Source organism: Nicotiana tabacum, chromosome 1, assembly GCF_000715075.1.
Source record: "Nicotiana tabacum cultivar K326 chromosome 1, ASM71507v2, whole genome shotgun sequence".
NCBI classification, from domain to species: domain Eukaryota; kingdom Viridiplantae; phylum Streptophyta; class Magnoliopsida; order Solanales; family Solanaceae; genus Nicotiana; species Nicotiana tabacum.
The window spans coordinates 125,923,728-125,940,364 of record NC_134080.1 but is presented as its reverse complement, the minus strand read 5'-3'; the positions used below and the strand labels follow the sequence as shown (position 1 = coordinate 125,940,364).

General features: G+C 39.5%; 1 protein-coding gene across 2 annotated transcripts; it reads left to right on the top strand.

Moving 5' to 3' along the window:
• The first annotated feature begins 1,280 nt into the window (after nucleotides 1-1,280).
• LOC107820286 (putative beta-D-xylosidase 5) lies at nucleotides 1,281-4,444 on the top strand. 2 transcript variants are annotated; one of them, XM_016646546.2, is made up of 5 exons: nucleotides 1,285-2,025; nucleotides 2,113-2,282; nucleotides 2,486-2,583; nucleotides 2,669-3,433; nucleotides 3,541-4,444. In XM_016646546.2, exons 1-5 carry the CDS (start codon nucleotides 1,336-1,338, stop codon nucleotides 4,200-4,202), a joined length of 2,385 nt encoding a protein of 794 aa, XP_016502032.1. In that variant the 5' UTR covers nucleotides 1,285-1,335; the 3' UTR covers nucleotides 4,203-4,444. The 2 variants fall into 2 exon arrangements, with proteins under 2 accessions (XP_016502031.1, XP_016502032.1); XM_016646545.2 differs by having other exon boundaries at nucleotides 1,281-2,282.
• Nucleotides 4,445-16,637: the final 12,193 nt, after the last annotated feature.

Below are 16,637 nucleotides of genomic sequence, written 5' to 3'. Positions count from 1 at the left end.
CAGATTTTGCTTCATCACATCAACCTCTCTCGTGGTTTAAGATATTATATTTATCTCCCTTATTTTGATTTTTAATAATAATTTTTGTAATCTATTTATCATTAATATAAAATATTATAATTGGACTAATCTGCCCTCAACATCAAGGTAGGTTTGTCACTGCCCGTAAGAAAAACCTCAAATCCATAGACGTCAACAGGTTGATACAAATAAGAATTTTTACTCTATGAAACAAAACTAAGAAAAAACACCTACTTGCATAAATTTCATTGGACTATTAAAAGTAGATTTGGTACCACTAGACCAAAAGTAATGTGTCCTGTAACTCTCAAACTACACTGAGGATTAGTAACTTGGAAGAAAGGTTTCTTTTTTCCTTGGAGGCCAATTACAATGTAAGATATTTTTTGAAGCAATGTTTGAAGACCATTTGGCATAAGTACTGGCTTTGGAGTTGTGTCATTAGAGGGCTTCCTAGCGTGCCAATTAGTCAATATTTTAGCTATATCTTTGAAGTCACCATTTGGTTTGTGTATGCATACCAGTGCCCTCTTCCACAGCCTTCATATGAATGCTTTTGCTTCACTGCATGAATCTTATCATTGTGGTGAGCTGCGGAAATGCTCTCATAATGGGCTTTCCGCATTTCTAGTTGCAGGTCTAAGTCCAGATAAAGAGGAGGACTGTGGTAGGTGACGACCAATGTAAAAATAGTAAAATTATAATGAATCCTCTGGATGTTAAAATGATACAAATGATTCATATAACTGACCTGAACTAGTTTGGAATTGATTCATGTCTTCAAATTAAAGCTACCAAGAGAAATAAATAAAAGAAAAGGCCCTATTCCTAATGATGCTGTCAATACATGATAATGGAGCTGAAACAAACCATCTTATGCTTAATAATGGAGCTGAAGATAATTACCCTGTAAGCATAAAACTAAGAGCATTCCTAGTCCAAATCATGTGTTAACCTCATTTCTAATTGTGTGTTCAACAACGTATCCCATAACAACTGACAAAACTCTCACTTAGAATGAACAAAGCCAAAAATGAAGGATACCACGATATTCTAGTTTACAAGATGAGGTCAGAGTTATAACATGTGACAAGTATTTTTTTTTTTCTTATTAAGGTATAAGATCATTACATTTTCACCCAAAAGCTAAATAAAGGTTACACCTGCTTATTCTTAAGCGACAGTCAACAACCTATTTTGCTGCAAAAGGTAAGTGTTAGCACTGGATTCCACTTCAACTTCTAGTATAAATAGGTATGGTGCAGCTTGATTTGAAGCATAAGAAAAAAGAAAAACAAAAAAGCTAGGGAAGACATGGAAAAACATTTTCTACTTTCTCCAATATTCTTCATAGTTCTCTTCACAATACCATGTAATTCCCAGATTCATGCATGTTATAAGAGTGACCCTAATACCAGCACTTATGGTTTTTGCAACATTTCTTTAGCTTATACAGACAGAGCAAAAGACTTAGTATCACGGTTAACTCTCCAAGAAAAAGTGGGACAGCTAGTTAACTCTGCATCAGGCATTCCCAGGCTTGGTGTGCCAGCTTACGAATGGTGGTCTGAGGCGCTGCACGGGGTGTCAAACACGGGGCCTGGAGTACGTTTCAATGCAACAGTACCTGGAGCAACCAGTCTCCCAGCTGTCATTCTTTCTGCTGCTAGTTTTAATGTTTTGTTATGGTATACTTTAGGAAAGGTTGTATCAACTGAGGCTCGGGCCATGCACAATGTTGGCCTGGCTGGATTGACCTATTGGAGCCCCAATGTGAATGTCCTTCGTGACCCCAGATGGGGAAGGGCTCAAGAAACACCAGGGGAGGACCCTCTAGTGGTCTCAAAGTATGCTGTTAACTATGTCCGAGGCTTGCAAGAAGTCGATGGAGAAGAATATTTCAGCAGTCAAAACAAGCTTAAAGTCTCAAGCTGTTGTAAACATTACACTGCTTATGATCTTGATGACTGGAAGGGAATTGATCGGTATCATTTTGACGCCAATGTATATAACCAGGAAATTAAGCTGCCGTTCAATTTGTTTGGTTACAACTTGGAAGTTATAATAAGCAGTGAAAGGAAAATTTCGCAGGTGACAGCACAGGATATGGAGGATACATTCCAGCCACCATTTAAAAGCTGTGTAGAGGAGGGTCATGTTAGCAGTGTGATGTGCTCATACAATCGCGTGAATGGAGTTCCAACTTGTGCTGATCCAAATTTGCTCAAAGGAGTGATTAGGGACCAATGGAGTCTAGACGGGTTAGTTCCTATTCTCTGTAATGCCAAAATGTAGAAGCCTCTATAATAGCTACACCTGATTCATAAACCCTTTAAATCACTAATCAGCAGCAGCACTCAGAATATAAATCTCATACTAAACATCTGATAAATTCATTGCCACTTAAGAAAATTATAATTTCACTATCTTCTAACATCGCATGTTGCAATATGTTTATTATCAGATACATTGTCTCTGATTGTGACTCAATTGAAGTTTACTATGATGCAATACACTATACTGCCACACCTGAGGATGCAGTCGCCCTTGCTCTGAAAGCAGGTCTTCTAAGTGCTTTTCTCTAGTTATTCTTGCATAGAGATACGATTTTCTATACAGGTTTTCAATGATTGTCATAATTGTGCAGGTCTGAACATGAATTGTGGGGATTATCTAGGAAAGTATACAGAAAAAGCAGTGAATCTGAGCAAGGTGGACGTGTCTATAATTGATCAGTCACTGATATATAACTACATTGTACTAATGAGGCTTGGATTCTTTGATGGCGATCCAAAAATGCAACCATTTGGAAATCTTGGACCATCTGATGTGTGTACCAATGATCATCAGTCCTTGGGAATTGAAGCTGCAAAACAAGGAATAGTTTTGCTAGACAACAATGGTGTGCTTCCTCTGTCACCAAGCAACGTCAAACACTTGGCTCTTATAGGTCCCAATGCTAATGCCACTGGGACAATGCTAAGTATCTACGCAGGGGTACCTTGCCGCTACACCACCCCTTTCCAGGCGATGCAGAAGTATGTAGCGAGCATAACATATGAGCCAGGATGTGCAAACGTTCAGTGCACTGATTCAAGCCAAATCAAGGCAGCAGCCAAGGCTGCAGCTGCAGCCGACGTGGTGGTGCTTGTTATGGGGCTTGATCAATCCATCGAGAGAGAATCACTGGATAGAGTGAACTTGACATTGCCAGGGTTTCAAGAAAAGCTTGTAAAAGACACCACTAAGGCAGCAAATGGATCAGTTGTTCTAGTGATTATGTCAGCCAGTCCTATTGATGTAACCTTTGCTAAGAATAATAAAAAGATCGGCGCAATTTTCTGGGTTGGCTATCCTGGTCAAGATGGCGGTGATACCATTTCTCAAGTCCTCTTTGGAGATTATAATCCAGGTGCTCTTAAACTCTTTCCCAAAACATTCAAATTCCCTCCCCCCCCATACACCAATAAAAGACGCTTCTTTCTTAATTAAGTAGGTTGGCAATTTCTGCAATTTCAGGTGGGAGGTCTCCTTTCACTTGGTATCCACAAGAATATGTTGACAATGTACCAATGAATGACATGAACATGAGAGCAAATGCCAGTAGAAACTTTCCTGGAAGAACTTATAGATTCTATAATGGAAAATCAATATATCCATTTGGCCATGGACTAAGTTACTCAAGCTTTTCTTCGTTCATCATTTCAGCGCCTTCCACCATTGTCGTAAAGCAAAAGACAACCCTTGACTCAGATACCATTCTTTTATCTAACATGACTACTCAAGCCAATGGCCAAGCCCTTGATATTTCAAACCTGAATTGCCAGAGTTTAAGGTTTAACATCACAGTTGGGGTCAAGAATAATGGCAAAATGGATGGATCCTATGTGGTTATAGTGTTCTGGAAGCCAACAAATATGGGAGGAGGACTGACTGGAGCGCCTAATATCCAGCTGGTGGGGTTTGAAAGAGTCTGGGTGGAGAAAGGGAAGACAGCAACAGTGACAACAAAATTGGATGTCTGCAAAGATTTCAGCTTAGCTGATGCATATGGGAAGAGGAAGTTAGTCACAGGGCTGCAGACTGTAGTTGTTGGTTCTTCAAGTGAGCGCCAAGTTAAGCATCCGTTTAACATTAGGCTGGCTACAAAAGAAGAATATGGAGCTGTACATTACGTCTAATTCTTAAGAAACACATGCAGCGTGCTTGAATTTGTGCTCTCCATTAATATTCTAGAATTTACTGCTAGAAAAGAGGAGCATCTATCTAGATCTAGAGTCTAGGCTATTGCCTATTGGTGGTGATACAGAAAGAATACTGGGTAAAAGATCCAGGATTCTGGGTAAAAGATCCAGAAGATTGCTGACTTATATGAAACAACTAATGTAGTGTAATATGCAATAAATTTATAACTTGATTTCCATTCTTTATCTTCTTCGCACATTCACTTTTTCTGTGTCCGTTATAGTTTCTAACCTTCAAAAATATCCACCTCCTTAATAAATACACATAGTTATTTTATACTGAATAATAATCGCTTAAAATCTCTAGTGACGTTCGGCAGATTTTTCAACCAATTGAGGTGGTGCAACTAGCTAGCATTAATAGACAAAAGATGGAGACTAATCAACCTCATAAGCCGATTCATATGTTCTACTCATTTTTTCTAGTTTCGCGTATATTATGAATGATATTTTATACTTCAATACCACATAAGAGGGGGTGACTTGTGTGGTGTCCAATTTTTCGCTTAACCTGATTATAGAAGGACATGGTTCTTCTATGTGTTCCAACTACTATTATTGCGGAATAATAAGCACAGAAATTAAAGAACACAGAGATTTTACGTGGAAAATACCTGGCTCAAAAGGTAAAACAACCACGACCTACTTTCCAGTAGGATTTTTCCAAACTCTCCACTCACTGAGCCAAAAACTGCATTTACAAAAATTCTTTTGTAAACCTAAGATTAACTCTAATCCCGTTGTAGCACACACCCTCAACTGTTACGACAACTTCAAGTTAACTCTAACTTGAAAACTCTAAGTACCTAATACAATTGCTTCTAGATAAGTTGAAAGGTACAATATGAAAATACCTACTACAATTGAACCAGAAATAAAAGATAGACTCTTGGAATTAGTTCTTCTATCTGGTTCAAGTAGCTTCAGGTATGCACGCTTGAATCACACACAAATTGCTTGCAAAATTGCCTAGCTATTTTGGTCTGAATTCACGTTTAACTTCTGCTTATGTGCGTTACCTGTAAAATATAACAACACTGATATTTATGGAGTTAGTAAATAGAGATTAACTAGAACTCTGATGCAACTCTTCCTTGGTGGAAGAGTTCTAGTTGATCTCAGCCTCTAACTCTATCATTCTCTTAAACTGTGTTCTCTTTGAGTAAGGAGTCTTTCTCCTTATCCAAAGTGCTCTCTACTTAGTGCTTTTGTGAAGATGTCAACAATCTTCTATCAGTAGCACAAAATTCTATAGTAATAAGTCTTTTCTCATAGTTGTCCCTTAAAAAATGGTGTCTAACATTTATGTGCTTAGTTCTCTTATGTTAAACCGGGTTCTTAGTCATACTAATAGCACTAGTGTTATCACATAAAATAGGGATACAACCGACTTCAATACCAAAATCCATCAAGTGTTGTTTGATCCACAACAATTGAGCACAACAGGAAGCAGCAACAACATACTCAGCTTCAGTAGTGGATAAGGCCACTGAATTTTGCTTTTTAGTAGCCCATGACACAATACATGAACCAAGGAAGTGTGCCATACCAGAGGTGCTCTTCCTATTCACAAGGAAACCTTCATAGTCAGAATCAACATATTCCACTATGTTAAAGTTATTACCTTTTGGATACCAAAGATAAAGGTCAGTAGTGCCTTTCAAGTATCTCAATATTCTCTTGACAACAGTCAAGTGAGTTTTCTTTGGATTTGCTTGAAATCGAGCACAAAGCCCTACACTGAAAATAATGTCAGGTCTGCTAGCAGTAAAATACAAAAGTGAACCAATCATACCCCTATACAACTTCTGATCAACAGATGAATCAGGTTCATCTATGTCCAATTTTGTGGCTGTTGCAATAGGAGTTTCTATATCCTTTGATTCTTCCATTTTAAACTTCTTAATCAACTCTTTTGCATATTTCTATTGATGGATCATGGTTCCATTTGAGTTTTGTTTAATTTTTAAGCCTAAGAAGAAATTAACCTCACCCATCATACTCATTTCAAATTCACTCCCCATAAGTTTAGCTAATTCCTTACTTAGTTTTGCAGCGGTTGCCCTAAAAAATATGTCATCAACATATATTTGTACTATAAGAAGATCCGTACCTTTTTCCCTAGTGCTATCAATTTTACCTCTCTTGTAGCCATGTTCAAGTAGGAGAGTCCCTAGAGTTCCTTGTCTAGTTTGTATACATGATCCGGACACTCATTGCTTTCAAACCCTGGAGGTTGTTTGACAAACACTTCTTCCTTTAAGTAGCCATTTAGGAAGGCACTCTTGATGTCCCTCTGGTGAAGAGCAAATTCCATGTATGCAGGAAAGGCTATGAGGAGTCTTATTGCTTCCAACCTTGCAACTAGAGCAAAGGTCTCATAATAGTCTATGTCTTACTCCTAACTATAACCTTGAACCACCAACCTTGACTTGTTCCTTGTAACAGTTCCATCTTCATCAAGTTTGTTTTTGAAGACCCATTTTGTGCCAATTACTGATCTGTCCTTGGGTCTTAGAACCAGATGCCAAACCTGACTCCTTTCAAACTAATTGAGTTCATCTTGCATTGCATTTACCCAGTCTGCATCCTGCAAAGCCTCAACAACATTTTTAGGTTCAATAAGAGATAGGAAAGCATCAAAAGCATATAGATTCTTTAATCGAGATCTAGTTTTAAATCCAGCAATTGGATCAGTAATTATGTTCTCAATGAGATGGGAATTTTGATACTTGTAAGGTTTCACAACCAACTGGTTTCTTTTTGATGTTTCTCCTATGTTCTGTTGCTAAGGAACATGCTCATGGACAAATTCTATTTCGGAATTAGATTCAGTTCTTATTTGTTCAGTTCCCCCTGTCATGTTGCCCTGGATGGAAGAACCTGTTCCATAACCTATTCCTTCTTCTGGTGTAGCTTCAGCTTGGATTGTGACTTCATTTGAACCTTTTACCAGCCCAATAACTTCATCTTCATGTTTCTGTCTCTCAGAAATAATGTTAGTTTCATCAAAGACTACATGTACACTTTTTTCTACACACATAGTTCTTTTGTTGTACACTTTATAAGCTTTGCTATGTGAAGAATATCCCAAGAATACTCCCTCATCACTTCTGGGATCAAACTTACCTAGGGAGTCCTTTCCATTGTTGTGCGCAAAGAACTTGCATCCAAATGCCCTAAGATGGTATATATTTGGTTTTCTCCCTTTAAGTAACTCATAGGGAGTCTTCTCTACAAGAGGTCTAGTTATGCACCTATTAATGATGTAACATGCAGTGTTTACAGCTTCTGCCCAGAAGGTATGAGGCAGTTTACTAGAAAGAAGCATAGTCCTAGCCATATCTTCAAGTGTCCTATTCTTTCTTTCAACTACTACATTTTGTTGTGGAGTTATAGGGGCATAAAAATTGTGATCTATTCCATGCTCATCACAAAATTCAGCAAACTTAGCATTTTCAAATTAAGTTCTATGGTCAGACCTAATTGATGCAAGTTAATTACCTAGTTGTTTCTGAGTTTTTCTAACAAAGGAAGTAAACATATCAAGTGCTTCATCCTTAGATGTTAAAAACAATGTCCAAGTAAACCTAGAGTAATCATCAATAAGTAACATCACATATTTTTTACCACCTCTGCTTAATGTTCTCATTGGACCACAGAGATCCATATGAACCAGTTCCATTGACCTGGTCATGCTTACCATTTTCTTGCATTTAAAAGAGGATCTTACCTGCTTTCCTCTTGCACAAGCCTCACACACTTTGTCTTCCTTGAACTTAATGTTAGGCAACCCTATCACCGGGTCCTTAGAGACTAATTTATTGAGTTAACTCAGACTTGCATGTCCAAGTCTCTTGTGCCAAAGGAGGGGATCATTGTCCAACACACTTAAGCATGTGAGTTCATTTTCTGAAAGTGTGGACAAATCTACTATATATATATTGTTTACTCTTTTCCCTACAAAATAATCGTGTCAGCGGTAAGATTTATCACTAAATATTTGGTAGAGGTGAATGCTACCATGTTACCTCTATCACACAGTTGTGATATACTAATTAGGCTATATTTCAAGTCATTTATCAAGTAGACATTCTCAATGGAATGTAAGTCTATCTTACCTACATTTCCTATCCCAATGATCTCACCTTTCTTCCATTTCCAAAGGAGACATTACCTCCTTTTAGGTCCTCAAGTGAAAGGAACTGGTTCTTGCTTCCAGTCATATGCTTTGAGCAGCCACTATCCATGTACCATATTTGGCTGCTCCCCTTCACTTGGACCTGCAAAGGGAAATCAGGGGTTAGTCTTAGGAACCCAAACTAGTTTGGGTCCCTTTCTATTAGCAAATGGGTGAATTAAATTCTTTTTAGCCCATCATGGCAGCTTATTCTTCCCTTGAACAAAAAATTTGTTCTTTTGACTAGCCTTTTCTTTTGCAGTACATTCACTTTCATCGTGACCAGTCTTACCACAGTGGATGCAGATTTTTTTCTCAGGAAGTGTGATGTACTTGCTTTTGGGATCCCACTTAGGTATAGGGGTCCCATAGCCAAGTCCTCTCTTATTGCTACTATGGTGTTCTTGTAGCCATAATAGTGCATCATAGGACTTATTCCATTTGCAACTCATCCTTCATTTTTCCCAGATTTTCTTCTAAGGTGAGATGTATGTGATCAGCTTTCTTTTTACATGTTCCTAATTTCAGTTTTAAATTTTCAGATCTGAGCTCTAACACAGTGGTGTCAAGTTCAAGAACCTGGTTCTTCAACTCATCATTTTTACTATCATTTTCACTAGCCCTGAGTTCCAGATTTTTGCATTTAGCTTTCAAGATTACACATTCCTTAGACAGTTGTTCCTTTTCATTGTTTATAACCTCAGATTCATCAATGAAATCTAGCCGTAACTTAGATAGCCTTTCTTTAGACAAAAAATTAATCTTATCTTTGAGATGAATCACACTTACTTCTTCTTGGGATGAACCTGTTCCTTCTTCTTATTTCTTCGTTCATCCCTTTTCTTTTTTCTATTCAATTTCCCATTGAGGATCGTTTTTGATCATGTGGTTAGTCTTACCACATTTGTAACAGCCCTCGTTGGTCTGTTTCTCAGGGACCCTTGGTATTTTGTAAGTTGTACCTCTTGAAGAACCCTTTCCACTCATTATATACTTCTTGAAATCCCTCGTGATCATAGCCATTTGATCCTTCTCTAGATCTGCACCTTCAACGATTCTAAGAGCCAGGCTTCTTTCCTTCTTGGGTGCAGCCATCTTCATGGTTTGCCTTCTAAGTTCATAGGCAGTGATATTTCCAATTAACTCATCCAACTTGAAAGTGTCAATTTTCTTTGATTCATGAATAGCAGTGATTTTGCTTTCCCAAGTAACTGACAAAACCCTTGTCAGAATTTTCTCAACCTTGTCTTCTTCAAGGATAATCCTTCCAAGAAACTTAAGTTCATTTGTTAGTGTTGTAAACATTGAATACATCTCTTGGATAGTTTCTACTTCCTTCATGGTGAAATTCTCATATTAAGAATACAACAGTGTTTTTCTTGATCTCTTCACTTGAGGAGTTTCTTCGTGATCCACTTGCAAAGTGTCCCAAATTTCCTTAGCAATAGTACAACTTTGAATTCTGCTATACTCGTCTAGACCAAGTCCACATACAAGCCATTTCATGGCCTTAGCGTTCTTTTCCCACTTCTTCAAGTCCTCGGCATTGCAGTCAGCTCTAGTCTTTGGCACATCCACTCCTTCAGCATTCTTCTTCATGGTAGCCAAGGGACTATCAGTAACAATGTCCCATAGTTCATAATCCTCTCCGATGATGTGATCTCTCATCTTGTTTTTCTACCAAGAGTAGTGCTGGCCATTGAAGAGTGAAGGCCTAGCAGTGGATTGTCCTTCCTAGTTTCCTAGTGGTGCACTCATCTTGATCTGTTCTTAAGGTGTTAGCCTCTTCAAGGATAACCTCTTCTGATACCAATTGATGTTTAATACTTCAATTCTATACGGGGGGGGGGGGGGATTTGTATGGTGTCCAATTTTGTTGCTTAACCTGATTATAGAAGGACTTGGTTCTTCTATGTGTTCCAACTACTACTGTTGTGTAATAATAAGTACAGAAATTAAAGAACACAGAGATTTTACGTGGAAAACACCTGGCTCAAAAGGTGAAAAAAACCACAACCTACTTTCCAGTAGGATTTCCCCAAACTCTCCACTAAAATCACTGAGCCAAAAACTGCATTTACAAAAACTCTTTTGTAAACTTAGGATTAACTCTAATCCCGTTGTAGCACACAACCTCAACTGTTGCGACAAATTCAAGTTAACTCTAACTTGAAAACTATGAGTAACTAATACAATTGCTTCTAGATAAGCTGGAAGGTACAATATGAAAACACCTACTACAATTGAACTGGAAATAAAAGACAGACACTTGGAACTGGTTTTTCTATCTGGTTCAAGTAACTCTAGGTTTCCACGTTTTAATCACACACAAATTGCTTGCAAAATTGCATTGCTATTTTGCTCTCAATTCACGTTTAACTTCTGCTTATGTGTGTTACATGTAAAAGAGAACAACACTGATATTTATGGAGTTAGTAACTAGAGATTAACTAGATTCTGATGCTACTCTTCCTTGGTGGAAGAATTCTAGTTGATCTCAGCCTCTAACTCTATCCTTCTCTTAAACCGTGTTCTCTTTGAGTAAGGAGTCTTTCCCCTTATCCAATATGCAACCTTTTCGATCAGGATCAGAAGATATCACTTCTGGTAAGTTATGTTTATCTACTTCACGTGCATCTCGCATGCTTGAGTTGATCATATCTGTGCTTCACTAGAATGGACCTGGTCCATGTCTGAGTTCCTTTATCAATATTCAAAACTCTCCTGTACGTGGGCCAACAATGAAGTTGAACAAAACTATGATACTTTTAATTTCATAGAGAAATTTGATGTAACACAAGTATTACTTGGCATATGACCCTTCCCGAAGGTTATAAAATGTGGAGCCGCTGCGCCACTTGTCAAATTGTTAGAAGGGTCACATGCCCCGTAATACTTGTATTAGACATAACATAAAATTTCTCACTCTTATTATTGTACTCTACTCGTTGCCCCTTCATTTAATAACCTCCATTTACCATGCTAAAGTTGCTTTTGTTTTTCCCTTAGTTTTAATTTGGTGATAAACGAAAGGTTTACAAAGTATGGTGAGTAACACCTAGCATAGAGAAGGGTGTCGCAGTCAACCATGAACAACTGAGGTGCATGCAATTTTAATTTACTTAAGCGTTAACACAATATATATTTCACAACATAATATATCTATATTTGAATATTGGTCATTTAGTGAAGACAAGGTATAATCTTGCATTGGTCAATGATGCTTAAACATGTATTAAAATGTACAATTGAAAAAAAAGTCTTTATTGCTGTCCAACTGCTTCTGTTGGCAGAGAAGGTGAACTATATGTGCTTTTCATGTGAGAAGATGTTTTTGTAATTAGCTAAGCAATCAACTTATCTATCTTTATTTATGTTTCTTTAGTTATTGTTATGTATAACAGAATAACAACTAAAATATTGGAATGTTAAGGATGTAAAAACATATGAATGTGATGGGCTTCATATGATTCGATCCCTGAAAGAAATTCGACAATTACCATTGTTTACCCTTAAAATTGGATAACAATTAAACTTATATATGATTTTAAGGATATGTGATTTCACCTGGCACAAACTGATAAATATGAGAATCAATATTAGGAATTAACAGTAAAATAAATCAAACCAATATTATGAACGATTGTGGCCCTCGAGCTAAACTGCCCTCGACCCAACTAATTATGCTATTGAATAGTTTGAACTGAACAACAGAGCTTGCGAGAAAAAAATGTAATATATTGCTTAGTTATACGTGAGTATCATCGTTACAAAATGATTAGGACCCTCTTTATATAGTAAAGGAATCCTATTTATGGTATAATTCTAATTACAGTAGCAAATCCCATGATAGGCTAAATAACCGGTCCTGACTTGATACATGCCTGATTTCCACCACGATCCTTGCCCGATCACGGATATATCGGCTTTCTGTTACTCGACTTAGCAGGCTTCCTTCGATCTTGTTCGATCTCTTTCTTGCTTTGGTCTCGATCATAGCTAGTCTCGATCTTGATCGGCGATTGATCCACGAGCTTACCAATACATTCCGCACCATGGTCAGAAATAACGAGGCTGAGCCTTGATCTACCACCCTGATTTCTCTTAGTTATACAAAATTAGGCATGCTCGATTTTGACCGTATAAAACATGTCTCCTTATTTTTTGGAGTGCAATGACAAGAAACGAATTGAGGATTCGTACTTGCCCTCGGTTTACCATGATGTAAGCGTTGTGATGCAAGCGGAAGAGGTGACCGAAACGTCCTGTGGGTTCAGATATCGAGACATTAAATGACTGTCAGTTGTTTTCGGTCACTATCGGTTCTGAACCGTCGTCTTCATCCTATAAATGTATTTTCCTTCTCTTGCCTAACTTTACTTTCAATCTTTTTTCGTTCTAACCTTCATATTCCTTTGCCACCTACAGAACCTTTTACCTTTAAGCTTTTGAATTTCTTTGTTTGTCTCCCCCAAAACATCAAATATCCCAATCTCAGTTCTCTCTCGTTCACAAAAACAAAATGGCCAAAATATTTAAAACCATTTCGCAGAAAGAAAAAACTTTCTTGTCTCAGTCGGTCGGCGAGCAACCAGCGGCGGAGCCACGCCCTGAAGAATTCATTCCCGGAGGGTGCTCCTTGACTTTGACTTCAAGGTTGAAAAGATCGCCTCGGTTCTGGGCCAGTGCAAGCCAATATCAAGGTACATATGCACGATCACTGGTGACCTCCTCGACCAAGTTAAAGAGGACTGCAACTGGGTTGATAAGCATGTGGTGGTGCCCTCGCCTAAGGAGTCAATCACTACCCATGTGGAGGGGTTTCTAAGTGTTTACACTTATCCTTTCATATTGGGTCCCTTGGACCCGGTCATTGTGGACTTCTGCAAGAAGTATGAAGTGACCTTCGGCAAAATTCACCCCTCCTTCGAGAGGATAGTGATTTTGCTCCGCTTCTTTGTAAGCCAAGTCGACGGGCTTCCTTTTACCCTCGACCACCTCATACACTTATATAGCCCCCGACTTTATCAAAGGGGTTAATAAAGCTTCAATGTAGGGCCTCCAAGGCAGATTTCTTGAGCATAGATGAGGATAAGGATCGAGGATGTATGGGCCGGTTTGTCCGAGTGAAGACCTCAGATTTGATCCTAGCTAAGAGCATGCCATTTCAGGAGAAATGGAATATGAGACATAAGTATAACTCCATTTTTCATTTCTGCTTGTTGTCTTCATTTTTTTCATCCTTTCTTATCGGCGTCTTATTTGGTGCAGCCGTTGCCTGGATGCTAGGTGAGATCCCCCAACTCGAGAACTGGGTCAGGAGCTTAGTGTCGAAGTCAATACATGCTGAGCGCGCATGGCACGAATTGGCGAAAGGTCGATGGGAGGCCCAAAACAACGATAAGTTTTTGTATAACTCAAGAGTTTTGATAGCTGCCCAAATTTTTCTCGATCTTACTTGCCCTTCTTTTGCAGGCCTCGGGAAGGACATGCCGATGAGGCCCCCATCTGGTGATGAAGTAAACCGTTCCCAACCGTCTACTCTAAAATAGAAGAAAGATCGGAAAAGGAGAGGGGCTCCGAGCTCCACGAAGCTGGATGAGCAAAAGCCCAAAAAGAGGCGGACCCGCAATGGAAATGTCATTCCTCTAACAATGGACTCAGTCCTTAAGCTACGAGATGAGCCTGAAGAGGGTGAAGAAGAAGAGGAGAATGAAGATGACTCCAGGCTGGTGGCCTGTGCACGAGTTAGCACCGGGGCTTGGAAAGCTTCGAAACCATTGGGAGTTGATACTACTCAACCTAGGCTCCATGAGGCCGAGGAGGAGACTTCGGCCCAAGTCCCCAATCCAAAAAGGACCGAAGATGTTTTATCTTGGGGAAAAAAGGCCGTTGAAGAGGCGATGAATGCCGGCGCAAAAATCGAGCTCGAGACTCTCCAAGACAGAGGCAGCGCCTCAAAGAATCTACTTGGGGAAATAGAGATTGTGGATTCCTCCTTGTTCCTTCAGTCTCCGATTCTATGATACACGATGCTCAGGCCGCGGAGACTTGCCACGGGGAAGGAGCCCATGGAGTAGAGGATCTCTTCCGTGGTTTATTTGTTGGGGTAGAGGATGTCACCGGTATGAGTGACTTAGAGGTTTCTAAGAATAGCTCGGGCAAGGCTTCCTTGAGTATTAAATGGACCAACTAGTACCCGACCCCAAGTGTCAATCCCAGGTGCAAGCGGACAATCATGATCAGGTGCCAGAGGATGCCCGGGTTCTCGCTGCCCCCGTTGGGGTGGCCAGCTGCCTCTGGTGTTTGGTAACAAAGGAGGACCGAGGCCAGATGGACGAGGTGGGAGCGCCTTGTCTTTTTAGCGAAGCCCAACATGCTCTAATTTAGGTAATCCCTGATTCTCCTGCCCATTTTCATACTTAGGTTTTTCTCCCTTTATATAACTTTTCCCTTCTATGTTTGCAGGCTTTGGTGCTTCTTCACGAAGCTTTCCTCAGATTTCGGGGGGAACTGAGTCGTTATGAGGCTGAGATCTGGGGGATGGCAGAGGAAAAGGATTCCTTCAAACTTCTCAGTGAGCAAAGAGAAGGGGATGCTAGAGGTCTCTATGCTAAGCTAGAAACGGCTCAGAAAGGATACACCGAACTGATGGAGAAGGTAAGAAGAATTTTTGAAGTTAGTGATAGCGATTCAGGCATCATAGCTAATGGTTCAAACCTGCAGGTCCAAAAAAACTCAAAGTGATTAGGCAGCTTCAGGAAGAAATAGATGCACTAAAAGCTGAGGCCGAAGGATGGAAGGAGAAGATGGACCGCTTGGCCTTAGAGAAGGAAGTTTCCCGAGCTCAACTGGCCTCGCCTGAGAACCAGCTTTGAAGCTTGAAAGAGAATGCCTCGATGCAAGCCAAGAAAGTTGAGGAGCTCCAATCTCGGTTGGGTTCAGCAACTTCCGATCGAGAAAAGCTGGCCACAGAACTTGCAGCTGCCAAATTGAAGATTGAAACGGCCAAGGCCAATGCCGATGCTATGGTAGCCGTCTATCAGACCGATGCTGAAGCTGCTCAGGCTCGGGAAAAGGAGGTTGTTGAGGCTGTTCAGGTTTGAGCGAACTGGGTTGCCGAGCATGCTAAATGCCAGTCTCGATGAGAGATTCTCAAGGAGATCCACGCTTGTGGCTTTAATCTTGCAGCTGAGATCAAGAGTGCGAAAGAGCTTGAAGCTGAAGCCAAATTATTGGCCTTTCCTGATGATGATGATTCTGGGAGCATAAGCGGGTCCGAAAGTGGGGAAGACCCTGAGATTGAGGATGCTGGTCCCGAAGAAGACTAGACCCTTAGGATTTGTTTTTTTTTCATCGTGTTTCTTTTAGGGCCGTTTTTGGATTTTGTAGAGAATTATGATCGGGCCATGTTGCCCTTGTAAATGATTTTTGATATATCTATAAAAAATTTCCTTCCCTTCCATGGCTTATGAATTTGTTGTCCTTTTCTTTTTTTGTTATTTCATGCAAGAGTCAAAATTCCTTAGCATAAGATCATGAAGTTGTGCTCGAGAGTCTAAGTTTCAGAAAAGGCAAGGGTCGATATTAACCCCTATCTTCGATCTTTTCTAATTGATGGACCTTGAATAATAACTCAAATTTTGAGTTTATGTAACCCTTTAGCTTAATGATTCAGTGCAGACCTATCGAACTCGAAATAAGGTCACTTTTAGGCTTTTAGTCAGAGTGAGAATGATTTCTCGAACTCGAAGTAAGGGTCCGCTCGTACTCGAAATAAGGTAGTCCTTAGGCTTTTGTCGAGTAAGAATGATTTATCGAACTCGAAGTAAAATTATCTCTTAGGCCTTTGTAGATTTTGTATTAGGCCGATCTAGCCTTTGTAAAACGATTGCTTAATCACATATAAATAAGGCTTTTTCTACCCTTTTTGGCTTTTAATGTTTTCCCTTTTTTTACCGTTCATGTTCACAAAGGTTGCAATGCGTTAGCACGAAGTAAGGAACTGTTCGAGAGTTCGAACAATTTTTTACTCATTAGAGTTTTTGAGGCTTGATATTGTCAGAGCCTTTTATGATTTTGCCGGGGGTAGCCCTTTTAACCGATTTTATAAAAGAATTTGAAGGTCTATTTTGTTACAGAGTTCGAACGTCTCCAAATCGTGTTAATTTGGCTGTAGCCTCTTTAGTCCG